Source organism: Ixodes scapularis, unplaced genomic scaffold (genome assembly GCF_016920785.2).
Source record: "Ixodes scapularis isolate PalLabHiFi unplaced genomic scaffold, ASM1692078v2 PGA_scaffold41__6_contigs__length_2269736, whole genome shotgun sequence".
In the NCBI taxonomy this organism is placed as follows: Eukaryota; Metazoa; Arthropoda; class Arachnida; order Ixodida; family Ixodidae; genus Ixodes; species Ixodes scapularis.
In genome coordinates this window covers 1,391,540-1,419,528 of record NW_024609870.1, presented here as the reverse complement: position 1 = coordinate 1,419,528, position 27,989 = coordinate 1,391,540, and the positions used below count along the sequence as shown (strand labels likewise).

Genomic DNA, 27,989 nt, shown 5'->3' with positions numbered 1-27,989 from the left:
CAGCAAACAAGACAAAACGAGTGACTACAAAAGGTCAACATTTTAAAAGAGGCATAAAGTATACAATGCTAAGGCGTTTGTAGCGACACCGCGCCAAAAACGGGCAGTGTGGGAGTATATGCCGCATTTTTAAGTTCCACGCGCGGGAAACGAAATGCCATCGCACGGGCCAACACCCGTTCGTCACAGCGAGCATATGGCTCGGGGTCTGCTCGTCCACGTTTTGGCGCAGGAAAGAACAGCTCGGCCATCATTGGGACTTTGGTCTTGAAGGTCTCCTGCTCTTGCCAACTTGGATTTCTAGGCCCACAGGTCCAAGCTGAAAGCACCGAGAACAGGCAAGTTGCTCTCAATGAGACTTGACACCGAAAAACTCTCGTCCGATAGAGTTGCAGCGAGGCTACCGTAAGACAGAAAAAAAAGGCGTCCGTCCCCTTCTCTGCATCACATTCCTCAAGGACATACCTTCATTCGGCACTCTTGTTTCAAATGAGACAGCCGGGCTTGACAACTGTAAATGAGAGAAGCCTTCCATGTTAAGCTTGTCCTTTTATGCTTCCAGGACCTATCCAATTTATGTCCCTCTCTGCAGCCCCTCACCAGCCCCCATCTAATGGGTGCAGAAATACAGCAAGATGTTTCAATGAAACAGCTTCGTGAAAGGTAGTTTTGTATTTAACCCTTTCATGGTCACTGACATATCTATACGTCAGCGCGGCAGCGTCCCGCATGGTTGCTGACGTACCGGTACGTACGCGACTGCTCATTCAAAAATTCGCGCCTCTGCTTGAACGGGCGCGTTCGCGGGGACGTGCTGCCATCTGGTGGGTTCATAGGCAACTACGACCCTATAACTCCGGTAGTGTTTGTTTGGGCGCGGCTTTTTGAAATTGCGAAACTGGACGCTCTGTGCAAGTGATACTTTTGAGACGGCCGCCTGTGCTGGCTGCTCGGGGGTAGCGTAGTGGAGATTGGAGCGATGGCTCTTCAGGTTCAGACTTTGAATCCTTGTCCGGCTCTGAGTCGGATGACAGCTCGACATCCGACGAACAACCGGAAACCAGCTCAGTTCAGAGTCCGGAGTCTGACATACAGCCGCACCGTCTGCTAGACCGTCTCAGAAGCGGGTGCGTTGAAGTTTTAGTTGTTTTTGTTTTGTTCAGCTTCCAGCGAGTGTGCCGCAGATGTTTTGAAGCGTGTGTACTATTTATTTTAAGTCTTACATTTTTTTATGCGACAATAAACTAGTGTATACTCTTTGCTATCACATCCAGTAAAAAAAACCCGACCACGGGGGCACGTCTTTGGACAAAAAATGCGACCATGAAAGGGTTAAAGACGTTATCAAAACGTACAGTTACGCGACACAGGCACACCGAGGATTTCTGATTTCTGGGAGGCTTTAACTTGCCCCACTCTCTCCTCGTTTAGCTCAGGAACCCCGAAAACGCGCTAATTTCTCTCGGCTCCTTACTTTTTCTAATTTGCATCAATGACCTTCTATTTCACGTATCTCCACCTATATGTTTCCATGCCAACGACTCTGTTCTTTACCCCTGATTTCTTTATGCTACAAAGTGACTCTATCTGCAAAAGGGAGGGCATGGAGGAGTGATGTAGACGCCGCAGCATCAACCGGGGGGGGGGGGGGGGGGGGGTCACATGATGCTCCAGTGATGTCGTTTCTCCACGTCACACACATTTCTGTTGCTAAAGGTCGCGTGACTTTTTTCTTTTTCGCATTTTCTTGGCTATAACGGGGGCGCATTTAACCCACCCCCCCCCCCGGTGCATTCACGCCGGCTCATTACAAAAATGTTAACCCACTTAGCCCACCCGTAAACGCCGCTTGGCGGCGGCAGAGCCTACCCGCTTGCGGAGCGATCAGCTTGACGATCGACGAACAGAAACAATGCCAAGAAAGGGAAGGTCACGTGGCCCTCACCAGTAGAGATGCGTGACATCTCTACGTCAAGCATCTCCGCTCTCTAAGTAGTGATGTGGAGAGTGTAGATGGCCACTTTGCGTTAGCCTTCGGGCCGGCCAGACAATTTGTCGACTTTCCGGGCCAGGGCTGTGCCAGCAGACTATGCAAAATGTCATTCAGTCGTCTTGTGCCCTTTTAACGCAAAAGAAGTTCAGTCCTGTCAGGGGCAACTTCGGTCGAAAACGAAACCAAAAGAAATGACTGATATCGCTTTAGTGGCACAAACCATGATCGCAGTTGAAATATTACGCCAATTCGAAGCCGCACACACCACTAAAACCATTTTTAAAGATACGACCAGCTGTTTCTTGGCGGGCGCCAAGCGGGTTAGCTTTTAGTCAAGGAACACTGACGCAGCACCCTCATGACATCCCGTTGCGGTGGGGCTGCAGCTGATTGCAGATGATTTGTTGTACCGCAACACCCTTGTGACGTCACATCGTGGCCGAATGAATGGACGGATGGATGTTAAGGGGAGACACTACCCAGAAGAAGAAAAAAAGTTTTGCAAAAAAAGTTGAGTTTGAAAAATGACATATTTACATCCACCAACATCTAGAGAGTATTCCCAAAAAGTTTAATTAGTTTACACTGCATAGTTAATTTTTTATCAATTATTTTCTGCCCACCGAAGCTAAAGAAAAGGTAATGTTTGGAGCACTTTGCACTAGTGGTGCAAAACTATCGATAGTACTATCGATAGTATCAATATTCGCCAGGAATCTGACTATCTATAGTAAAAAACTATCGATAGTACTATCGAAAGTCGACTACCGAAAAATTATCGATAGTAGTACTATCTATAGTCGGCTATTGAAAAACTATCGATAGTATTATCCATAGCTTTTCGATAGTCGGCTATCGAAAAGCTATGGATAGTACTATCGATAGCCGATTATCAGAAAATTATCGTTAATTAACTATAGATAAACTATCGATAGTTGACTATTGTAAACCTATTGATAGTACTGTCGACGGTTCACTATCGATAGTTTTGCGACACTAGCAGTTTGCGTTGATCCTTCTTCAGTTTTTCTCGCTTCATTTTTTTTTCAAATGGGACACCAACTAGCCCAAGCACTTACCATCCCAACTTTGGTTCAGCTTTCAGTGATGACGAAGACGGGAGTTTGGGTGAAGAGAGGAGGAAGGGAGGCAAGCAGCGGTTCGGCAACTGTGTTCGCTCTAGTAATGCAAAACTATCGATAGTACTATCGATAGCATCGATAGTCACCACAAATCTGACTATCGATAGTAAAAAAACTATCGATAGTCGGCTATTGATACACTATCAATAGTACTATCGATAATCGACTTTCGAAAAATTTTCGATGGTACTATCGAAAGTCCATTATCGAAAAACTATAAAAAAAAGTATCGATAGTACTATTAATAGTCTACTATCGATAGTTCTGCAACACTATCGATAGTCAATTTATCTATAGTTTTGTATCACTACCTTGAATGCATTCTTCTCTGTTCAACTTTTTGTATAAATTCCATTTTAGTCAATCCATCGTTGGATAATGGCAATACAGGGAAGGCTCGTTCTTCACTTTTCCCGGCTGAAATTTAATGAGGAATGTGGCTATGGAAATTTTGTGTCACTTTACAGATGTCTTTTATAAAAAAATATTGACATTTTGTCGAAGACACAGAAGACTAAAAAGTTGACCAATTTTGCAGAAGAAAAAATTTAGTAATAAATGATTTTTACAAAAAACTTTTCATAGCCGCACCTTCTAGGCATTCCACTACATATCTAGCAAATAAAATCTTGAATATTGTGATAGTTTTCTGACGATAGATTAACTAAACAATGTAGTCGTATTGCTGATAGAAGCTGCTCTAATTTCCTTTCCATCTAACTGACAGACCTGAAATTTTTTATGCACCCTCTAGCATGACCACCAGCCTACCCTGTAAATTTCATTATTTTAAGCCAAGGGTTCAAAAGTTGACCCTTACAGCAGGGGGTGTGTCCCCTTAATGGCTATACCCTCTGTGACGGGCGGTAGCTTGCACCACCTAGCCTAAGTCTATAAAAGCAAACATATGATTCCTCCCACCCTTCTAAGACCAATTTTCACCACCTATCACCTGGGTGACCTTTGGGAAATCGGGCAAGAGAACGAAAAACATCACCCTCCGGCGAGGGAGTCGCCAATTTCGCTCTGGTCACACCTAGTCAGTCAGTGTCGCGCCGGCACAGGCCCCACTGGAGGATAGGGTGGAGACTTTGGGCTGGAGCCACGCGGGAGGGAGTGCCAATTTTACCCTGTCCCACCAATCTCCAGCTGTGTCAGTTAGTTGTATATCACTCAATTCCTCCTAGATAATTTCCACCAGCAGTGATGAAAGTGGCATTTGACCTTTTGTAGCAGGTTCTGTAGCAGGCAAAATATTGGTTTGGAGCAGCTACTGAGGCTTTTGGAGCAGATGCCAACATCTGTTAGCACATCACTTGAGAATGAAAAAAATTATTGTATCTCTAAATGAGTTCATTTATGATGGTGATTGTGGGTTCCTATTTGATACTCGAGCATGTTACCTATTACCGTTTGTGATAAGAATAGACAGGCCGTAAAAGGAACACAGTCTTCTTAAATAAGGCTCTGGTCAGAGGTTTAATTAACAATGGGTATTAAAAATGGTACATAGTACATTGAGACAAATCCCCTCTCCCCTCTTTAGTTTACACTCAGTGGTTTGTTTAGCCTGTAAATATATATATATATATTTTTTATATAACATGCTAACACGTCTACCAATAGAAAAGCGCCCCATAAATTTAATGAGCCTACCAAACTCGACTCTAATATTATAAACTGCAAAAACCCAAACATAGAATATTATAAACTCTATATCATAGACTCTAATATTATAAACTGCATAAACCCAAACATAGAATAAAAGGCTACACTTGTGCTTTAAAGGGGTTGTGCAACGACTTTGGGGTAGGAATATTTCTTACTTTACACCAGCTTCCTGGCACTAGTGGGACCCAAGAATACTCGAACGCAACACCACTGACAAAAGAAGAGTCTTCGTCGCGGCGTAATTCAAAGGATGAAAGCGGAGCTTTTCTTTCAGTCTCTCCTTCCAAAGCCGCCTTCTGCTCCATCGCAAAATTTGATGACGGAGCTGTGGGGACAATGGCAACAGTACGATCCCCGGGAATGCGTCATCCGAGTTTTGCGATGACGATATTCAAATGCTGCTCACACAGTGGACGCGAAGACTGTGTACGCATTCGATCTGGGCTCGTGACAATCGATGCCTCGACATGCATTCGGGTAGTGGCCCATGTCCAATCGCTGCAACGACGACAATAGCCGAGCCATAACAATGTCTGGAACTCAGCGCGAGTGCTGTGCTTTGCCAACCCCAGCGCGTGGCTATGATCAACATTGGCGGCATATAATCGGCTCCAGATCACGTGGCCGCTTGTTCTGGCTGCGAGTTGGGGGGTGAATGGTGCCCGTTTTTCTTCAATTTTTTTCTAGAACTTGTATTGCGTGGGGTGAAAAACGAACGCGTGTTTCATAGGTCATTAATGTCAGGGATTTGTTTTAAGCAGTATTTGCGCAAAGTACAAAAATTGTTGCATCGCCCCTTTAAAGGTGACACTGCTCTGTAGCGGTGTAGGAACCAGAGTTACGTCAAAGTTCACTACTCTTTCGATAGACAGCTGCACAGAAACTACTGTGACTACTGTATTCATTTAAATATATATAGACTCTCATTCCCTTCCCTCCTTATCTTTTTTTTTAATTAGAGATTAATTTACAGTTAGGAAAAAGAAGGTCGACCTGTAATAATCCTGAGCATAATTTGCATGCCTATTGCGCTAAGCCAGGCGCTCCTTCAGGTAAGCCGTTGCTCCTAGCACTCCGGTGCAAAGCGGTGAAGCTCGGCACGCGCACGCTGGTGAGAGGCGATGAGGGTTGACGCAAGCTGCACAAGAGCCACAATACTCTGCAGCCACGGAATGAGGGCATGTGGCAGACATGAGAATCAAGTGATCTTATCAGGAGTACAAGACCCTGGTTCTCTTTTGTGACAGTAGCCACAATCGGCCATCCTACAATTTTGCAAAAGCTTTCTCGGAGACTCTTAGTTCCTGACATCGACGAAATCGTCTGGAAATTTAATTGATATCGGCAATTAACCAGCCAGCGCATCAACTGGATAGAGCGGTTGATGCCCAGCATCAGCAGCTCTGGCCAGTTGATTCGCAGCATCAAAGTGCGACATCATGATATTCGTCATCTCCTTGTATGCATTCTTTCATCGGCCAAATGCGGCGAATGTCCCGTGACTTGCGCTTTTGGCGTGTGTTTTTGTGGTTGTATGTGTTCGAGCCTTCGGCTGTACTCTGACCTAAGACGGAACAAACTATACGGTGAGTAGAGACGCTGTGAAATTCATATTTGTACATTTTTTCTTTCCTTTTACTTCTCTGAATAATGGGGTCGACCAATAATAAAATACATAAATTTCTTGCTTTAAGCCTATCTCGGCGCAGGTGTAGCGCAATTCTCATCGAAAGTGGCATTTTGGCGCAAGATGTAGCAGACCTCCCTTCATGGTGCAATTTAATGCAAATGGCACAGCACTTCCATCACTGCACCAGTCTTCCAATCTCCTCTATGTTATTAAAATGCATCCATTCTTCCATTCTCGTCTGCCAACCCCAGCGCTCCGGCTACATCCATCGCCATCTCCAAGAGGGCGGGAGCTAGCACCGTGCACCTCAACACCACATGTTCTGTTGTCTCGTCTTCCCCTTGGCATAAGGCATGCCGCGTATTCATTTACTCATACTTTGTCCTATGTGTCCTAGTCGTCAATGCTCCAGTTCTAGCCTCGAATAACGACGAGCTCCCCCGTGAATTATTGAACCAACGTTCCTTCCTTATTTCCTGTTTTCGTCCCCTATACGAAGTTAAGGCTGATTTTTCCTGCATTCTTTCCTCCCACACCTTTCTTTCGGCTTTGTTGGTATTTGCATTTTAGTTTTCGGGTTCGATTTGTCCACTTAATGTTCAAAATTTTCATGTATAGATGCTTATATACCTTTCTCACCCATCATATATCCTCAACTGTGTCTAGTATTAGTTTGAATTTCAACCTACTGATCGCCTCTCTAGCCTCGAAAGATGCCCATGTCTCCCTGCAGTCCCTCGTTTGGTGTAGTCCCATGTTCCCCCAGAACCAGTCTGCCCACGCTCCTCTGCCGTGCCTCTAAGCTCGACTGGACCTCAGATTTTACGCATGCATTGTCAGAAGACAACCCCGGCACCATGACTCCTTTCCGTATTCCCTTAAGAATAATTCTTATCTATTGTAATTCTATAGTGCCCTATGCTTCATAATCGCTGCATTCCTTTTTCCTTTCTTCAGCATATTTTCGTTCTGTTGTTCTAAGTATTGTTTTCCCGCATTCAGCCATAATCCTAGGTATTTATACATCTTTACATTTAAAAGATCTTGAATGTTCAGCGGGTCCCCCTTCTTATCGTTATAAACCATTATTTCCAACTTGTCGCTGCTGAACTTCAGGCCCAGAGACTCTCTTTCGTCTCCACAGTTCTTAGTCAGCTCGTGTAACCTATCCCGGCTATGTGCCAACAGTACAATGTCGTCTGCGTAGAACATTCCTGGTATAACTTGGTTTACTTTTCCCCCTCTCTCCATATATGTCACATCAAAATCTAAATTGCAATCTTCTAATTTCTTTTCCATTCTACTCAAGTATATCGCAAAAAAGTAGAGGTGATAGGGGACAGCCCTGTCCGAGTCCTCTTTTATTTTTGCCGGGTCCGTTATTCCGGTTTCCCATGCTATAACAACTTTATTATTTGCATATACCCGTTGTAAAAGCCTAGTCAAATGGGTATCGAAATCATACTCTCTCAGCTGCACCCAGAATTTTTCCTGGCTCACACTGTTGTACGCCCCTTCAATGTCTAGAAATGCCAACCATAACGGTTTTTTACTCATCCGTGCCACCTCTATACATTGAGTTATGATGAAAAAGCTATCATCCAACCTTCTATCTCTTCGGAACCCGTTCAGTAGCTCACCTACAAGGCTTGGGTCCATTCTTCCATTCTCATTTTAACTACCTGCCTCACTACTCTGTACAGGACCGAAGTTACTGTTATTGGGCGGTATGATATTATGCTATCCTTATTTACCTTGCCTTTATATAGTAATCTCATTCTGTTTAGTCTTCAATCATTGTTAATCTCGACCATTAATATTTGATAAGTTGCTTGTCTTAGCTTTATTTGCTTTTTGTTCCTAGTGTCTCGACTAGTCTCATTCCTATGCCATCTGGGCCTGTTGCCGTTGCAGCAGGTACTTTACTTTCTGCTCTGCCCCATTCCCTCATGGTCCTCTCAGTTGTCTCGCTAGTGTACTCAGCTTGTGCCATGTTGCTGTTCGGGTTCTGTACAATCTCGTTCAGTTCAAGTTCTGCGAATGTTGCCTCGATAGTTTGTCTAGTAAATTCCTTTGCCTCCTCGCCCCTTACACTCATCCCCTCTTGCGTGGTCAATGAAAAATGGAACCCTTCTGTTCTTCTCCCCTGCGCATTAATGTGCTCCCAGAACCAATTTGCTGCATTCCTATCATTTTGATTTACTTCCATCATCCATTGCACTCCAGCCCTACCAATCTTGGCCTGGATGAGAGCAGATGCCTCTCTTCTTCTTTCCTGAAATGTATTCCATTTCGATGCTACCTCAGCGGATGCATCCCCTTTTTTCTTTGCCCATCCGTGTTCCCTCGAGGCGCCTTAACTTCACTGTCCCACCAGCCTTTTGGTGTGCGTTTTCTTTTCCTTCTTCCTCTTTCAGAACTTGTCTAATTCTCTTTTAAAAGTGTTTACTAAATCGTCATATGTCCATCCAGTTGTCTAGATACAATGGTCTCAATTCGTTTTGATACTACTTCTTGTAGTTGGGCATCGCTTAGGGCCAAACCACTTTTTCCTTCAAGAATTGGTCTTTGTGGTTCTGCTGTACCAAACTTTATTTTAAGTTGCTTAGGATCACTTTCTAAGATTTTCGTGCCTTTCTCATCTCTTTCGATGTGTCCTAATATGTTATACAATTTGCTAGACATTAGACAGTAATCAATTGTTGAGTGTGAATTGTTTCTCTCCCACATTATTTTTCCGTCGGATTTTATTTGGGCGTTAACAAGACTAGATCAAGAGCATCGCAGAATTCTTGTAGCCTCCTCCCTGTAGAATCTGTATATTCATCAAAGTCTTCCAAGTGTGCATTGATGTCTCCTAAGATAATTATTTCCCAATTACTTCCTATTTCTCCGACATCTTTGGAAGTACACATCAAGTGCTGCGCATTTTCCTCCCTCGAATTAGTTCCAGTTTTCAGATATATAAATCGTATGAGCGTGTCTAAACCTCCACATCACCTTTTAACCACATGTGTTCCTGCACTTACTCTCACCCTTTCCCAGCCCTGTCCTTTCACTAGCGCTCCCAATCCATCTCCTTTCCATTCCCCTTCCCGTCGATTGCATTGCACCCAGAAATAACCTGCCAAGTCTAAGATGAGTCTCTGCCAAACCATGCACTACAAAATCTCCATTGTTTAATTGTTCCGCAAACCCCACCCACTTCAATCTATTTCTGCCCCCCCCCCCCCCCCCCCACCTCCCTGCATGTTTATAAATCCCCCTATTGAGTCAGTTCTTTTTCCTTCTGTGAGGCTTCCTCCTAGCCTTCTTATTCGCATTTGAGCCTGCTACCAGAAGGCTCTGCGGGCTCCTTTGCCATCCTGCCTGTCCTTCGCCCCACCTGCATCCCTGTCGGTTTCCTACAGGGGATGCCGTCTCGGCACAACGGGGGGATTGGATTCTCCCTGTTCACATTCGTAACCTCACATACGTCCTTAGACCTCAGTCTCTCGATGGTCCCGTTGGCCTCCTGGACTGCCCTCTTTGTACCTACTCCTCGGCTTCTGACCTCCGGGACGGAGCACATTACAATGTGCACCGTCCCAGAGGTTATGACCCTCAACTGCTTCACATTGCAACTTTTAATTGAATCAAAATTGGGGAATTTACGTGCCAAAAAAAGACTAACTCTTAAAGGGGGTGCAACAATTTTAAAATTAAAAGAATTTGCATCTCGTCATTTTTACGTTGTTTATCGTGTCCCAGAGGATAGAGAAAACATCTCCTTCATTAAAAAAATGTAGCGATTCCGCTGCATAATCATAAAGCAAAAGTCTAGCTTTTTCCCTCACCTGCAGCCACGAGTGGCGGCCAAAGAACTACGGCGAAAAGCTTACGTGACCTCGCTCGGCTCTAAGCTGCAGTGTAACGCCTGCTAATGTCAGCAGAGAGAGGGAGAGACAGCGTCCTCCGAGAGAGCACACGGGAAGCTACATAGTACTCCGAATGACGTCACTAGGAGGGGGACCAGGTGTGACCCTGAAGACTGGGAGTGAGTTGAGGAGTGCCAGAAATGCCAATATTTACCTTTTTTTTTTTTACACAACAACTAGGACAAGCAGGCGAAATCGGTTTTCTGTTCTTAACTTCAGAAGAAGTGTCAGAGGGCAACTTCCACAAATTTTCGACCCAAGTCCGGAAATTGTTGCACCCCCCCCTTTGAATCCTTGTAAAAAAAAGGCTCAAAGTACACCTAAGCACTTCTTATGAGTTGCGAATGCGAAAGCATGTACGCCGTTCCTCCGCGCCCTTACCTCGTCTGCGGTGTACGTGCGTCGACGGTCGAGCGCGGGCGCTCTCCTTACCACGCTGATTTTGGGCGTGGAGCGGTGGAGCCCCTGTCTCGCGGACACGCAGTGCCATGGGGAGGCAGAATTACAACTGACGCACGGCAGCTTCGTATCACTGACATCTTGCGTGGCTTTCTGCATGGTTTCAAAGCTGGGATGCCTCAGATCGCGGCTTCGGGAATTTATCTGCCGTTTGGCGCGGCTGATGACGTTGGCTTGCTTCATGGGACCAGTTAATGCTTTCGCATTAAAAGCAGTGACGGGTGTCGAACTCGGAGGTAGAGAGCACGTGCCTCTACCTTGTAACAGCTTCCCAGCACAAGCTGCACTTCTTTATAATAACATCTCAGTGCGAATTACGCCCATCTGCCGATTCGAGCGTCTTCAGAAAGAGCCCTTTATGCTGCCAGTCCGCTCATACCAGTTCGGTCCACCAGTGCCATAGTACTCAGCAACTTTTTTTATTATTATTTTTTATTCCAAAATACTATCAGCCTCTGTTAAAGCTATGCTAGGATGGGTATACAAGTGTACAAAGAAAACAACAAGAGCAGCACATACTTGAAAAAGTACTATAAAAGATATCACCAAATAATCGCGCTGCCAGCGTCACTGCCACACAATTGTCTTTGCTAGCTCACCAGTAGAGTATGCTGATGTAGGCGCCGTAGCCAGCAAAGCAGTGCCAGAGAGCGTGGAACTGCGAGAAGGGCACCACCAGGGGCGGCAGACTGGCCCGGGCAGAGCTGGCAGAGAGTGGGTTGTGAGCCCCAACCCCTGGCCCTTGCGGGGCACTCACCTCAGCTCTGCGCAGAAGCTGTTGTCTACGTTCCAGACGAGGAACCCCGTCAGGTACAAGAGGGTGGCCGCAGCAAACAGCCACACCTCAAAATACTGCTGCCTGAAACATCAAAAGCATAAAGAAGTCGCTACTTCTGTCTAAAGAAAGCCGCATAACACCTGGCAAGCGCCATATGCCGAGAAGAAATGACTCCGACACGTCGTCCGCCAAATGAAACGCTCCTTCCTGATCGCAAGACTGCTTTCCAGAGGGGAGACACGCGCTGCCATCGCTGAGAGCTGAATTCCCTCTGCCAATCGTCGTGCTCTTCACGGCGAATGTTGCCGGTCAAGAAATGCGATGCATTGGTGCTTTCTTCTTCTCAGCTACAAGCCCCACATTTCTTAACTAGAGACAACACAAAAGCTCCCATCTACCGTAGAATACCGTGCAGTCGCCCATTCCACACTAAGCACCTATTCACAGATTTGTAAGATCTGAGAAAATATGCCCAATATATTTATATGTGAAATTGATGACCGGACAAGCGCCCATCCCCATTTCTTTCGCAATTACCTCCAAATTCTGAGTGGGTGCTTGCCCGATATTTTACGGTAGCTGAACCTCAACAACAAAGTTAACGAAATTCCTAGAATATAATCCGCATACAAAGAAGCAAATTACGGACACACGGAAAAAGATGACCCGTTTGCGCAATTATTTCACCAGCAGGTTCAACTCTACGGGTCTAGCGACAAAATCTGCATCATTTCTTTGTCTTTTCTGGAGTACCCGTCTCGTTAACCTGCGATTGTTTTGCCAATGCGCTCAACTTTTCAACATTATAAAAATCCCAGCCACTCCAACCAAACGAATTAAGGGGGCCTTCTTCCATCTTTGCAGATAGTAGTCGATGCACTGTACAATTGACAGGTATTTACACAGCCGTCCCCAACCCCCGGCAGTAGTCATTCAATATTTGCCTTCCTTTACTAACAGAAAAAGAAAAACAAAAAGGTGGTGATTTGGGGGGCGGGGGCAGTTTGCCCCCCAAACCGCCTCCTGCCTACGCCACTGCTGCACAGTGGTGTGAGCAAAAAAACGCTAACAAGCTGGCAAGTCTACAACTGATATAATATTCACTTCCAAGAGACACAATTGATAGGCTCCCCATTTCTATGGCGTCTTTTGCGCACGCCACTGTGCAGTATTTTCAGATAGACCATAAGAGGGTGCTATTTTTGAAGGAGTCCATACTCACACCTAACAAAGTTTTTAGATATCTATTGTTTTTGGGTTAGTAATCTCAATGCGATTGTTTCTTCGTCCCGGCTCGTACCGCGAGCTACAACAGCAATGCGTATGCATACATATGGCAATTTTGTCACTCTAGTCACACGATTGCTTACGCCAGCCAACGCGAGTAAGTTGCCAGTCGCGTGAGAGCTCTGCTACGTCAGTGACACTATTTGTCAAAAGATAAGGCCAGTTTGAGCTTGGGAATGGAAAACGTGAAAATACAGAAATAGAAAAATAGACGGAGGTGCTGCTGGACTACTAACCATGGTTTCATACGTCTTTCTCTTTGCACGCCTAGACTATCTGCTTCTTTTCATTCTTAATCCTGAGAGCCACAAACAACCTCAGTTTGAAATGACCCGAATTTCAGCGGCACGTGAAACACCGCGAATACTGTTTTCCTTTTGAGTTGAGCTTGACAGAGGGCGCGCTGATGCATGCTGCTTCTTTTTCTTCGATGGCCATAGTCTCAAGCATCTCTCGTGCATGAGCACTTCTCTTTTTTGCAAGGAAGGTGATGCTGCTGAACGCTGCGATGCATTTTGTGGGGATTTTGTGATCTCCTTTCCCCCATGGCAGTAATACCGGCCGCAAGTCGGAACGCTCGGCCTCCTTCATCGTGGGCTCCGACCTGTTCATGAAGCGGAGAATCCCGTCTTGGAGGGCCCTCCCCTCACTCTCTCGCTTCCCCTGCTCAGATGCTAATCACTACTGACAGGCGAGGAGGTTTTGCTTCTCGTTTTCCCGCTTAAGGGAGAGGGACTCGTGCGTTGACTGCGACAGGATAGGACGTGTACCGGCAACTTCTCCGATCTTGGCTCTCCGGAACCCCACATTTAGCAGGTAAGTACCTTTCCTTGCCGGTGTGGGGGGGGGCATCTTGGATGGAGACGTGGTAGTTCATTTTGAGAGTATTTTAATAAATGTTTTTGGACTATGTCCGTACTATGATACGTGTGTCTTATCTTCCGCTATATTCGAGAGTGAGACAAGGTGGTCGATCATTGGCACGGACGGAGGTGTCTACCGAATTGACCCAGGTAATGCAGCCCTAAAGTTTGTCTATATTGCAGCGGAGATGTGAGGACTGCACTACTAAGTTTGAAGTCTGTTTTGAGATCGCTGCCGCTGTTGAGATAACCCTTTGGTTACTCTATCGATACTTCTGTTAGTACCTAACAATCCCACAATTCACAGGTGCGGCAATAAACTAGTACAATAGTTCTCAACCACTGATGTTTCACGCACCCTTTCTGGATCGGCGGAGATGATGGAGGACCCCGTTCGTGGTGAGGGGAAGGGAAAGGTATAGGTTAGTTGTAATAATAATTTGATAAATGGATATAAAAGGGCTAGTATGAAGTAAACTTTTCTTATTGGCATATGCACGGGAAAACTCACACGAAAATTGGAAAGTTTCTTCTCAACCTGAAAAAAAGACAATTTTTATTGCCGGGCTTGGTTGATGAGGCATGGCTTCGCGGACCCCTAGAATGCCTTCGCGGACCCCAAAGGGTCTGCGGACCCCCATTTGAGAACCACTGAGATAGTAGATGACCCGCTCTAGCGCCCTTCACAGATGCTGCGTGCTCTCTTGTCCCATCGTTTACGCACCTGCCAGCTTGGCCACTGTAACATTTGCCACACGATAGGAGAATGCGATACGCAACCCTCGTGTCACACGGGGCGTGTCTTGTGAGGAATGTAGCACATTTTCCTCTGGCTGGTGTTGCGGTTTATTTGGCAGCACAAAGAATACGTCTTCTTTGGTGCAGAACACACAACCTTAATCTCCTGTTTTGTGGCTACCTTTCTTAATTCGTAGGTTATACCATGAATGTAGGGTACTAGCGTGATTTTTTGTTGAGTTCTTGTCTTCTTGTAATGTAATGTTTTATTTGCTCAGGAGAGCCGCGGCACCGCAGAAAGGCAAGAGCCCGTACCAAGTCCGTACCCATACTTCTCTCTGCATCAGCTGATATGCATAAAATGCTGCACTGCAAATGCAATGCAGCATTGAACAGCATCACCATCCTTGCAAGAAACAAAAGCCCGTATGCACAAGAAATGCTTGGAAATGAAAGAAAAAGAAGCAACATGCATCAGCGTGCGTTTCATAAAGCTCTACACAAAAAAAGAAGCATGTGTGGTGCTTCATGTCCCGCTGAAATGCGGGTAATTTCAACCTGCGGTTATATGTGGCTCTCAGAATTGAGAAGCAAATAGTCTAGGTACACGAAGAGGAAGAAGTATTAAACCATATCTCTGTTTCTTTTTCTATCTCTGTATTTTCACGTTTTTCTCCTTAGGTTCAAGCTGGCCCTGCCCTAGTACAATGCACCAACCACTGATCTCTATAGCAGTAGGCTGGATCGCAGATCGAGAGTCTTGACACCGGGCAATACACACGAGTCTATGGGAGAAACACACGAAAGTAGGAATATTGAACCTTCTACGCGGTGCTCGAAGACGAGTATTTTATTATGTGCTGCGATCATTATTTCGGGTGTTTGGAAATCGAATCAGTATTTGTCAAGCATTCGAAGGCCGATTAAAAAAAAAATCAGATCTGCCGAAGCACCAATGACTGTGCCGGCGTCGCTTGCTTCAGTCACTAAATAAATGGCACGTGCAACAAATAAATGACACGCTCCGAATTTAAGTTAGTCACAGAAGCCCTCACTGCAGGTCAAAGCAAAAGTTTGCATCAGAAGTACTATGTACAAGCCCTCAAAACGACACGAATGCCCCCAGTAAATGCATTCTAACTTATCGTCTGCTAAGTTCCGATGACTCCGAGATCACGAACGCCTCCACATTGACTCACGGCAATCCTCGTCTCACTGAACCGCATTGCAGTTTACGCCCAACAAAGTGGAAACTCTCAACCCTGAATCGCAATACATTTACTTAAAAAAAGATTGGAATTCTCCCAGGATATTAACTGTCATTCCCCGAAAACACAATAAAAGTTTTACCGTCGAGAACAACCTGCTAAGGTAACAAATTGCAGTTTAACCCATTACTCTCCTAGAGCCCCATGGATTAGCTGGTGTCGAGCGATGGCTGTTGGTGGTTCCGCTCAACCCCAGTAAGTCAAGCCTCTATCTGCGATAATACAATAAAGATCAGTGGCAGCAACTAGCTCAACTCAAGCCCGTCACTCACTAATTGTTCTCACAGTCACTTAGCCTTTTGTGGCTTGCGTTTTCACCAAGTTACCCACGCCAAAAACCAAGGTCACCCAAAGAGCTTAGTTCGGAAACTGCCATAAGAGTCTGCTTTGGAGAACTGGCTCCAATTCATACTTTGGCACATAGCTCGACGAGATCATAGCGCTACCGTTTCTGCCACAGTGGCCAATCCGGGAACTGTACATACCGGGACGAAAACAAAAAAGACAAAAATCTTATCTGCGTCTGCAAAGTAAGCCTTCTCTGAATGCCCCCGGCTCAAAACAGATTATGTACCACCAACTAACCGCCAAACTACGAACTAGTGGAATGAAGTGACTGCCAAGGTGGAACACTGTAATTGAATCTGGCTTGCAGTGGTTCCAGTGAATGCGAGGGTCCCAGTTCCAAAGGTGAGTTTCTCAACAGAGTTTTTCTAGTAACGTTTCCCAGACCATTCTACGGAATAATCTGAGCGAGATATTCACCATGCTAGCCTAAGACTCATGAAGAATGTCACGGCCACCAGGAACCCGTAAGCGACCTGCAAAGAAACAGAGCAGTTAGTCGCGAGCCTGGTCAGACATTCCCGTGCATTGACCGGGACAATACCTGGTGAAACACGGGAACTTTGATTGTCAGGTAAACCTGCAAAGCAAACCGGGAGCTGCATCAGGAAAAGCCAGGGCATTCCAACCACATAAAATCAACAAAAGTACACGTAACCAAGTTTATCTATGCCTGAAAAATTGTCTTGTCACAGTATCAGTCTAGAATTCCAAGGGAAAACTCTTAACTAGGAAGCGGAAAGTGAGAACCTGATATCTTTAATGCCAGTCAGAGATGAGAGCCACATGTACATAAGGCACTGGAGTAAATCAGCCATCGCCAGTTTTGTCATTTTTTCCGTGAAAATCAAACGAATGCCATAAAACCTGTGGTGGAACGGGGGATCAGTGGCAGAGTATATTAGTGCACCACAGCTCAGAGCAGGTGGAGCGAAAGCTCATGCTGCAGAACCCAGGGGTTTGAACCCCACTCCCGCCCATCACGATATGGATGAGCATAGTACTGGCAGGCATCACTACTGTGTGATGCACATTATGGACCCCAGGCTAGCAATGATACTGCGCACTTCTAATCTACAGCATAAAGCAGTTTTGCCACACCTCCAAGGCAGACCAACCTTATGCTCTCAAAACACAAACGTCAGATTTGGTTGGGTGCAGTGAAAAGTCGTGTAAAGTTTATTCAATACTCTGTCCGAATCAAATGCGGAAAAGCACTGACGTCGTGTTTGTGCTAACAGGTTCACCCAGTATACTTCCGTTAAATGCATATGCCAGGCACGACAAGTGATGCCAATTTCTAAAGGTCTAACGAAAAACGGCTGTCGACCCGTCTGCCTCAGTCAGTGCCTCATGGTGTAAAAACACTGCTTTAATTTTCCACACATACAGAGATGAAACCTAAAGTTCCAGAGCAATACTGTTGAGACCGGTTATAACAAGATAGCAGCTACAACAAAGTGATCGCGATTTCCCATTCCCGTTTGCACTTTTTCAACGTATTTGTCACTGATTTTAGCAAATAAAATTGAGTGGCTCGCACGGATATAGCGAAGAGAAATTTTGTGATAGTTTAAGAAATAATCAAATTCGGAAAGTGCACCAAGTCGCAGACCACCACACTTTGATGCTGCAACCAAGCAGCCACCCAAAACGGGCCGCAGACGATGATGCAAAGGCCGCCGGAAGCAGCCTCTGCATCGTTGTCTGCTATCTGAGAAGCGGCTTTTCTGCATCGCACGCAGAAGAAGCCATCATGGCATGCCAATAAAGGCGTTCGGAGCGCTAGCGACAACCTACCGATGGAGAGAGCCTAGACTTAAGAGGGGAAGCAACTCCAACCATGGAGAGCACTTGCAATTTAATGGCGGACGCCTCCAGGGCAGATTGGCGCTAATGCGCCTGCATTTGGTTGTGCGTGACCAGCGTGGCGAGTAAACCGGGCAGAGGGGTGGACAGGTTTGCAGACAGTGAACGCTTTTAAGTTGTGACTCCTTAGAGGCTGCAGCTCGTTTTGCAAATGCAGCCCACAAACCACATGACCCAAATCAAGCAGTTGCCCCCCCTCTTAAATCTACATTGATGATTGAGCGCGCACTCGGTGCCGTGCACATTTCTTTGTTTACTTCGTGTTCGTGTCGGCGTCGCTGGTCAGTGTGGTCGCTCTCTGAGCAAAAGTAACTACGCTCAAGCACTGATTTGCCGAGTCATCGCCACTCAACAATGGACAGTCCCGGCACCGCCGGCACCTTGACGGAAAAGACGAAGGCAATCTCCTTGAATCAAAAGCGTGCCATCTGGGATGAAGTGTGCATAAATGTAAAGAATGCCGTCCATCGCCAGCGTCCTCCGCGGCGGCCGTCGCAGCTGTCGACACGGTCCGTACGTAGCTCGAAGGATCTTTTCTCGATCAGAGCTTCTCGCAGTTTGCGAGAAGCAGCTTTGATTTAGCAGAGAGTACGTGCAGGGAAGCCTCGACCGCTTTCTGCAGGCACAATAAACATGTGCCCGTGACGGACCATGTCATCTCTTTTTTGTGTGTTACTTCTATGGAGTCCAGATATAACGAAGAAGTGGATATGGCAAAGTGATTTCTGATTCCCGTTGACTTCGTTATAACCGGTCTCAACAGTACTGTGACCAGGAATAGTGCATCTTCTATGAGGGCGAATGAGAAAACAGGACAAATGATTCCCGAACAAATGGTCCCGGAAAAAGTGGTCCCAAAGCTGCAAACGACATAGGGCAGTAGTGGTTGAAGCCATTGCTTTCAGGGGGCAATGGTTTTTCATAAGAACTACCAACATATTTTTTTTCTCAACGACATTATTATTATTATTATTATTGGTACCTACTTTGATTAAGAAAACTAATAGACGGCAGGGTTCAAAACAGAATGCAGCCAATGATGCTTTTAGTAGAAAAGCTTGTCTATCACCGAAGAATCAAAGTTAATGTCTACAATGTGGGCATCGAAACACGCTCAAACTTTAGCCTTCGCAATCACTATGCATTAACGGGTAACGGAAGAAATATGGTTTCACAAATTTGACCAGATCAACGTAGGTAGTCATTGTGGCTTTCCAGTAAACATAATCTAAATGTGGATTGTACGACGTGATAAGGTCTCATCAAGAAACATTGTTCATATAAAAGAATTTAGGCTTTCACTCCCGACTTCCTTCTGAAATTACCTGAAAAACACAATTGAGCTGACAATTCACCATGTCCAGAAGTGACCGGTTCGAGAAATTCCAGAATGAATGCGCTTGAAAGTTTGTCATTTTACAACACAGCCCCGTTTTCATGTGGTGAAGTTGTGCTCTTTCCATCTCATGAGGCAGAGAGCCCATTGAGCAGCACTCACTTCAGCTGCCATCCATGGGATCTTTTTCCCGCACGTGCAATATTATAGTGCCACTGACAGTTTAATAACAAAATGACAAGGATAACTATGCGATGCAGGCTTGTAACAGGCTTAACACGAGGAACAATCTGGACTGCAAATGATTTATTAAAATATTGCTCGTGTGAAAAATAATTCTAAATTAGGAAATTTGAATAGAACGGCACTTTAGGTTCAATTGAAGTTATCAAATCTGAAAAAAGAAACCAAAAACAACTGTAATTTCTTTCTTCAGAATTAGCCAGCCCCAAACTATGAGAATAAATTCTTTACTCCATAAAAGAATGAAGCCCACTGACAATATATTTTTCAAGTCTGCCCTTTCTACGAGACCAGTCTTTCCGAAGCCATTTTCTCCAGGGCCATTTTTTCGGAGGCCTTTTGTTCCGAGTTTTCCTAGACCCGGGGCAATGGTATGACATATGTGCATTACAAAGACCATTTTGTAAAACCCAAATGCGTGCCCAATTCTACCATAAAATGAACTATCAGAAATAAATAAACACGAATGCATAACTTGACTGCGAAGATAGGATTTATTTTGTCCAGCAATGCCTGCTCAGTGAGGCAGTTTTTTCAAGGTGCTGCCACTGCTATCATATGCGAATTTATATGGCTGTTTGTGTTCGCTGGGTGCCTTTAAAATGCTGTAAAACTGTTGGCAGCTACATTCACTTTGCTCTGAAAGCTAAAATAAAAAGTTTAACAAACTTGAGTTTCCCACTTGCCAATATCTCTAAGGGTACGACTATGTTTAAGGCAGATTGTGAAACCACTGTCTTGATGCAGAACCTTAACAAATTAAATTAAGGCAATTTGTTCCCATTATCTCCGTGTTCCCCACGAGAGAGTTGTTTTTAAAATGACATTCAAGTAGAATCACAAATTCTTTTTAAGTGTCTAGATGGGACATGTATGTCATATTTTTAGCGCATCATTTACGCCGCAAGATGCAATTTAGGTGGAGGTAGCCTCGCTCTAGGTCCCGCCCATTAGCAAAAGGGGCTTAGTTTTTTAAGCACCACTTCTCAGCTCTCATTAGACGAAGAGATCACCGACATCTGGAATGCTCGTTGTAAACTTGCTTCTCCATGCCGCAATAGTCTTTTTTTAACCATATTTTCACGTTTGAGAAATATATAAGTCATAGCCGCTTGTAATATATCAAGAGGCCGCCACATTCGCCTTGATGCCAAACAATAGCAAACATGGCTGCCGGCATTTGTGACAAGCAGTTGCCGATGTCTATTGCAGGTAGGCAGGATTGCGGATCGAGGCTTGCTTTGCTGGGGTCGAATGGTACGGAGCGGTATATGTAGAGAGTTTAGTCATTAACTGGTAAGAATAAGGCAAAAATAAGGGCGCGTCATTGGCCAAAATTGTTTCAATGACATAGAGAGCGTTGATTGACAGCACTTGTGACCAACCACCAGCCACGAACATTCCCCTAGCGGAGGTAATGAGCTTAACTTATATCCTCCAATCACAATTTCTGGGTAGAGATGTATTCAAGAATTTATTTCAGCACGCTAGAGTTGGAATGTGCAACTCGTAACTGAGAGGGCAACGCACGTGACGGTTGCCGTCACAATGACATTCAGAATGCACTCAATCTTTTTTCGTCGCAGCCGCGGCCACAACAAAGTACACGGTCAAAACTGAAGACATGGTTCTGTAGGGGTTTTGACCCTAACCCCAAACCTGCGTGCGCAGTGCCGTAGCACCGGGCAGTGACAGACCACGAGACGAAGGTGACGACCAAAAAAGCAACTTTATATAACCTGTTGGCATTTGCGGCGCCATCCGTCAGGCGTGTCAAGAAATACAACAATGGGGTGGCAACGCCTACAGCGCACCCCATGTTCCCAATTTTGCCACATGTTTCAAGAAACTTTTCTCTTCAATGTCACCTTTTTCTGGCTCAGTAAACGCACTCAGCACCTTGAAACTCCCCATTTCCATCAACCTTTCACAAATATCTATTTACATACTTTCAGCCTCCTCCAGAAACAAAAAATACCTGCGCTGCACTATTCAAGGTCCTCTCGGATATTTCTACTTGGCAGGATCATTACGGGAATAATATGCTTTCGCCGCTCAACCCTGGCTCCCGCCGTCTCCTCCCATTGGCCAAACTCTCTCTATATACAGCTCTGGAGTGGTATATTACCGACAGCCATTGCTTCACACCAGCGAATGCATTGAACCCTATGGAGAAAATGTGCAAAGTGAGATGTGTGTTACTTATTTGACTTACTATTCCCGCAAAACCTCATAAAAGTTTCTTTACGAGACAAGCTTAAAAAAGTTCAATTTTTATTGATTCCTCCCATAGACTCGCATGTATTGCCTGGTGTCAAGCAATGGTTGCTGGTGGTGCCAATGTCGGGCTCCCGATGCACGATCCAGTCCACTATAATAGAGATCAGTGCAAGTGGTTCCCTACACTGTATAGCTCTATTCAGATGAGTGAAAGTCGCTTCGCATTTAGAGAGATGCTTATACGAAAAGCTCCTCAACCGACTTAGTTTACCGCAAACAACTGTTGCAAGTACACGCCTTACGAAGCATCGCGCGAGTGCATGTTTTCGTAGTGTCCTACAGCAACTGCTTTGCTTCACCTGGCTCCATTTGTTTGTTTGTACACAGTGATGCTGAAAAAGATGTTGGTTCCCGTAAAAGCGGCTACGCTACTCTGTAAATCATGTGAACATAGCGATTACGACAATCGTTCCAGTACCAAGGGGACAGCCACGGGTTAGAACTTGCGAGCCATTTGGCTGGAAGTCATCGGGTGTTCACCACGCATCAGGTTTGTCCAGGTACCTTCCCATCATTTTGCTCTGGGAGGCCTAGCTCTCAAGTTTTGAGCAACGCACCAGGCTCGCAAAAACAAATTTTTGAGGTCACAATAAAGTTGCGCGCCATGACGCTCCCCCACCTTGATAGCGGACACTATGAAAAACAACAAAACGGAAGAAAAAAAACAGCATAATTCTTGATTTTATATGTATATACAATTTTTCCAGCATTTTCAGGCGCCTTTTATTGACAGATCCATGGCTTCTGTATAATGGGACGCGAGAGCGACGCTTTCATGGTGGTCACTGCAGGCAATGGTGCACAGAAACTGCAGCCTATCTGATCACACGACTAGCAAATGCTGTCAGGCACCAGACGAAATTAATCGAACGTCACAAGAGGGAGACATTAGGCTTGCATAAGGAGTTCTGCCGAACAGCCGAGCCAATCCGTACTAATAGGCCTACAGCAGCGTGTTAGCGTGTGGGCAAAGAAATAACATTTTTTGGGACTTCTGTTAACGAGCTTCTAGCGTAAATGGAGTTGCAGCTAGTTTGACAAAACAACTTACAGCGGTGATGACAGTACCATAAAGTATGAGGCCTGCCATTAAGTAGTAGTTGTTCGTATGCGCTGGCTTGGATACTTCGGCCCTGGAATTCACCACAACAGGGTTAGGTCACACTGCTGTTTCGAGGGTACAATGAACACTTGCTATGGACAATCTTCAAGCGATCTAGTTTGAGGACAACAGCTGCAATTCGTTCAGATGTTTCCTCGTGTCAAGAAGGAGACAAATTTTTGTGCTGATAAATTATGATTTTATAAAGCTTTGTGCCTCTACAAAAGATTTTTACTTCCATGAAGTTTCTTTTTATCAGAAAAGAGTGAATGTATGCTAATATACCAAGTTAAATTCCAAAAAAAAAAAAAATTAAAAATACCCACAACAAGCGTTAGTTTCTGGGTATGTTTCTAAATGAAACGAAACAAGAGGGGTCCAAATCGCTACACTCCATATGAGTTATTATTTACAAAAAGAAAAGCCCACATCACCGTGAGGCATTTCAGCAGGGTGTGGGTTTCATCTTTTAAGTGCCTCGGAGGACAAGCTGAGCTCGGCGGCGGCTTTCTGGTTAAAAAATACCCCGGATGAGCTCAGCTTGTCCAGTGGTTTTTCCGGTAGCCCTTAATTCCACGAACGAGCTACACTCGTCCGAATGGTTTGCGGTGCTGATCATAGATGGCAGCACTCGTTTTAGTTGTTGTCTTCTTTTTTTCTGTGCCGTTGGTAGGATAAATGAAAATATACTCTGGTAACAGTCATTAAAAAAAATTGTGCTGGTAACAGTCATTTAAAGAAATTGTGTCGCTAGCTAATGGAGCACACGGAACTTCATCACAAAAATAAAAGCGATCGCTGAAGAAAGCTCGAGTGACTTTGAAGAAGTTGAGTTTTGCTCGTCGAGTGAAGACGATGATGACTTTGCTGCTGAACTCAGCTCTTCGAGTGAATTCAATGACGATGACGACTATGATTTGGATGGTGGCGGCGATTCCACACAGTCCGCAACCTCAAATAAGGTGGCTGTACCATACTTGGTGTTTTAGAGCGAAAACATTAACAGGACTGCCCTGATTTACTGTTTTTCTTCACACTCAACCCCAGAGGATGCAAGATGCTTAATGCATATGCAGAGATGCAAGATACTCCAAGTCAATTAAACTGGGGTGATCAAGGCCCTAGACATCTCAGCAAAAACTAAATTCTGTCTGCATTCAGCAACTGAAGGCACCAACACCTGAACTCAATGGCTTCTAAGCTCAGGATATCCAGTGGAACGGATCACCTCCTGTTTTCACCAACTGATCACACCAAGAACGAAAGAATAAAAACAAAAGACGTACGCACTAACAGATCAGCTGGTCGCATCTTTAAAATCGGTTTTAGTGGAGTATGCAGCTTCACTTTGACGTAATATTTTGGCTGTGATCATATCTCCTGCCACTAAAGCGATACCAGTCTGGTTTCGTTATCGACCGGAGCTGCCCTTTAAACAGAGCTTTAAATGATTGTCGTGGAAGTCCCGAGAAGATTACTTAAACGAAACTTGTTCAAGAGCCAATATCGTCTATTTAACAGCTTGTTGACTATTCACGAAATACTAGGCACCCCTTTTATAAACGATTTTCCTGTTGTCGACCGTGTTTCTCGAGTAACTTGAGAAACACAGCTGGCAACGTAAATGACAATTTTCACCACGCAAAAATAAAGTGGCAAAAAATAAAGCGAATACAGCATACCAGAGCGTCGAACACAATACATACCTTTTCCAATCACAATACAAAAACCTTTGTGCCAACGAAATGCCTCTGCAACACTTAACGCAAAATATTAAGTCCGCAAAAATAAAGTCGCTAACATCCGGCATCTTGAGGCACTTAAGCAACTGTCACATTACCAACTACTTGACTGCTTACTGGCCTTGCCCCCGCCCCTTGTCTTCATCTACTTCTTTGTTCCCGCTTGTTCGGCACTTTCTTCCAACAATGTATTAACTAGCCCACCTTTCAATCTTAGTATTGCCTACTAAATGTGCCTCTGGTGTCTCCAGTTTCCTTACCATTAATTCTGCACCGCTGCAATGCGTGATTGCGACTAGTGAGAGACACAGGCGCTGTCACAATAATATTGTGTCTGGCAGCTTCGCTTGACTAAATTTTGAAAGCCCATTTAAATACATTCCAATTAGAAAAGACAGGACAACGCAACCGAACCGCATGCACACAAATATGCAGCCAACCCGAGAGATGGTGCTAGTTACTGGCCTATTCAAGGGAACCACAAAGGACACCCAGCCATTTAAAAGTACCAGATCCTGTCCGCTTTGAGCCTATTGTACTCCTACCAAAGTATTTTATATGACGGGCACATTAAAAAGTCCCTTTTCCAGTTATTTCTTGGTCCAGCCCTCATACCATACCAACAATGGCTGTCCTGGGTGCCAGAATTGGAGCTAGTGCTACAAGCTTGTTCAGTAGATAAACTTAAGCTCTGTGTAGGAAAGACAAGTGTGGTGAGAGAGAGGAAAGCCGGTAGAGCTAACATTGAGAGGTGACATTTATGTGCAAAGAAGTCTTTTTTTTTCTTTTTTTTCAGTTAGCAAATGAGATTGTTAGGTACAGTACTCTTTAATATGAATGCCACACTGCAAGCGCACGACTTTGGCAGGAGGCTGCTACTGTGCCGGCTATCGTTTTCAATTCCTCGGCCACACTATTTTGGAAGTGGGCCCTTTCAAAAGTGCCACGCAGCACTTAAAACTTTCACGCTTCTTTTGAGAAAACAATGCATGCGGCTCCGACGACACGAGTCGCCGATGAGTGGCCTGCTCCTTTCAATACATGGTCGGCAATCAGCTAGCCGCCCAAAAGGTCTGACTAGCTCTCCCGACAGCCAAATCACACGTTGGGTATCTCTTGCCATGTTGACAGGAGAGACACAGCGCCTGTGTGCAAAGGGCGGGTGTTAAGGAACTGTACCCGAGTCCGCTTAAAATGCAGAAATGACAAAAACACCACCACAAAGAAGAAACATGTACATGGAAATATACCGTGTGTCAGTGCCTCTACAAATGGAAACCACGTCCTTCATGCCTTCAACACGGGAAAAGATTCTAGTGTTTCTGACACTGGTGCATGCAACAAATTTACGCACAAATTGTGTATGTGCAAGCAGGTTAATAACAAACAAAAACACTTACAGGGTGTAGACGAGTATTAAGGTTCCCCAAACCATGGGCAGTTCGTCTAGAAGCTGTGGCAGAGATTAGTGGTATGTTAACATTGGTTGATTTATAAATCCACAGCTCAAGCTCGGACCATAAACGTCCTCCTTACCTGCATCTCGAACCAGAGTGTCATATGAAAACACCACGATCCGATGCCAACAACTGGTGGAGAAGAGACATTGTTAGGACACGAGACTTGGAGCCTTCCTTTGCTTCTTTTGTGAGCGCAGACTGACTGCTTTCAACTGCGCGTGCATAGAAGTCCCGCACGACTCACCGAGCAAGAATCCGTAACACAGCACGAGCCGAGTTTCCAGGTTCTTTCTCCACGCTTGGATGGCTCCGTATGCCGGGGGCACTATCATGGCAAGGTTGCTCACCGTGTTCCCTGGAGTGCAAAGAACCATGGCATTGCACGTCTCACACAAATTCCACGACAAGCCCAAGAAAAGATTACATCTCCAAGCACAAACAAGAGGCTATCACAGAGCTGTTGGAAATACCTATAGTCGGTGACAGTTCAGGAACGAAGTGAAAGCTCCTCCCACCTCTTTCCACTTCAGCAGAGTGAACACTGGAGAGGAGATCGCCTCCACTCCAGCGTTCGCTCTGCTAAAGTGGAAAGAGTGGGAGGAGCTTCCACTTCGTTCTTGATCTGTCACCGAGTGTAGGCAACACCACTCGATCCTTGCGAGAGAGCCAAAATTAAGCGACCCAACTTTGTCTGTGTTGCAGTTTATTGAATCGCATCCACAACCTCGGTTTTAGCGCAGGGGTGGCGCTTTATTGGCGCAGCCCGCCCCAAAAATACACAGTTTTCTAGCTGGGCACGCAACTGGGTTAGAGATTGAGTGGCAAGAAAACAATGCACTCACAAGCTTCTCTGATCCATTCAACCAGGCTATTTGGGTACATAGGAGGGCAAAAACTTCCGCTACGTTCTATTGGCTCACTGAGAGGCCGTGACACAGACACGGTTCCCCTAAACGTCGCCTTTCTTCCGACTGTGGATTGTCCTTGATCCCAAGGTTGATACAAAAACGACGTCTTCTCTTTTTGCTCGACCAGCTGGAAGACAGGGAGGGTACCAAATCCATTTTTATCATTTGAGAAAACCTTGTCGCCGGCATATCTAGAGCAGGTCGATCCTCCAGATACCCTTTAAACCAGGGGCGGATCCAGAATTCCGTTTTGAAGGGGGGGGGGGGGGGGGGGGGGCAAAATTTGTAAGGATACTATTCTCCCATACTCCTCTTTCTTGTGCACCGGGGGGTCCACTTATGTCAAATTGCCCTCCGAGGAGGGGGGAGGGGGGGGGGGGGGGGGGGCGGTCGACATCGTTTGGGGCATGCCCCTGCTTTAAACCATCTGCAATGTCTCGAGTCCTTCGCAGAAGCTTCTTTTCCCGAACCATGAAGGGGGATCGGTGGCCGAGTGGGCTAGCGCGCACCTGCTCGGAGCAGGGGGAGCGAAAGCTCGGGCTGCAGAACCCAGGGACCCCTGCCCGTTTCGACCGGGATGAGCATCGTACCGGCGTGCGGTCGTGTATCACTACTGCGTGGTGCATGTTAAAGACCCCAAGCTACCGGTTGTACAGCACTGGCTTCTCACCTACAGCTGATGCTTACTGAGGCTGACTAAATTCCGGCGGCAGAAACATCAGAGAACCAACAGGTCGGGGATCCGCTCTTCCTAGAACCGAGCCACCAAGCACGATTCATTGAAACAGCAGCGGTGCTCGAGGTACTCAAGGGTACTTACAGAACTCTGCAATGTACGCCGTCACTTCATAATTCCGCTCGCACCAATCGAGAGTAGATGTCGGCTTGCCCCATACGCCATCCAAGGCTGGCGCCATCTTTATAAAAACGAAATAATCATTGCTCGGAAGTGACGAAA

General features: G+C 45.5%; 1 protein-coding gene across 1 annotated transcript; it reads right to left on the bottom strand.

Moving 5' to 3' along the window:
- Nucleotides 1-19: 19 nt before the first annotated feature.
- LOC121837460 (alkaline ceramidase 3-like) lies at nt 20-27,968 on the bottom strand. Its single transcript, XM_042293066.1, has 11 exons — nt 27,852-27,968; nt 26,368-26,478; nt 26,200-26,252; nt 26,064-26,116; nt 22,871-22,952; nt 16,636-16,671; nt 16,512-16,567; nt 11,570-11,671; nt 11,412-11,516; nt 466-511; nt 20-319 (listed from the first exon to the last, which is right to left on the bottom strand). Exons 1-11 carry the CDS (start codon nt 27,946-27,948, stop codon nt 251-253), a joined length of 810 nt encoding a protein of 269 aa, XP_042149000.1. The 5' UTR covers nt 27,949-27,968; the 3' UTR covers nt 20-250.
- Nucleotides 27,969-27,989: the final 21 nt, after the last annotated feature.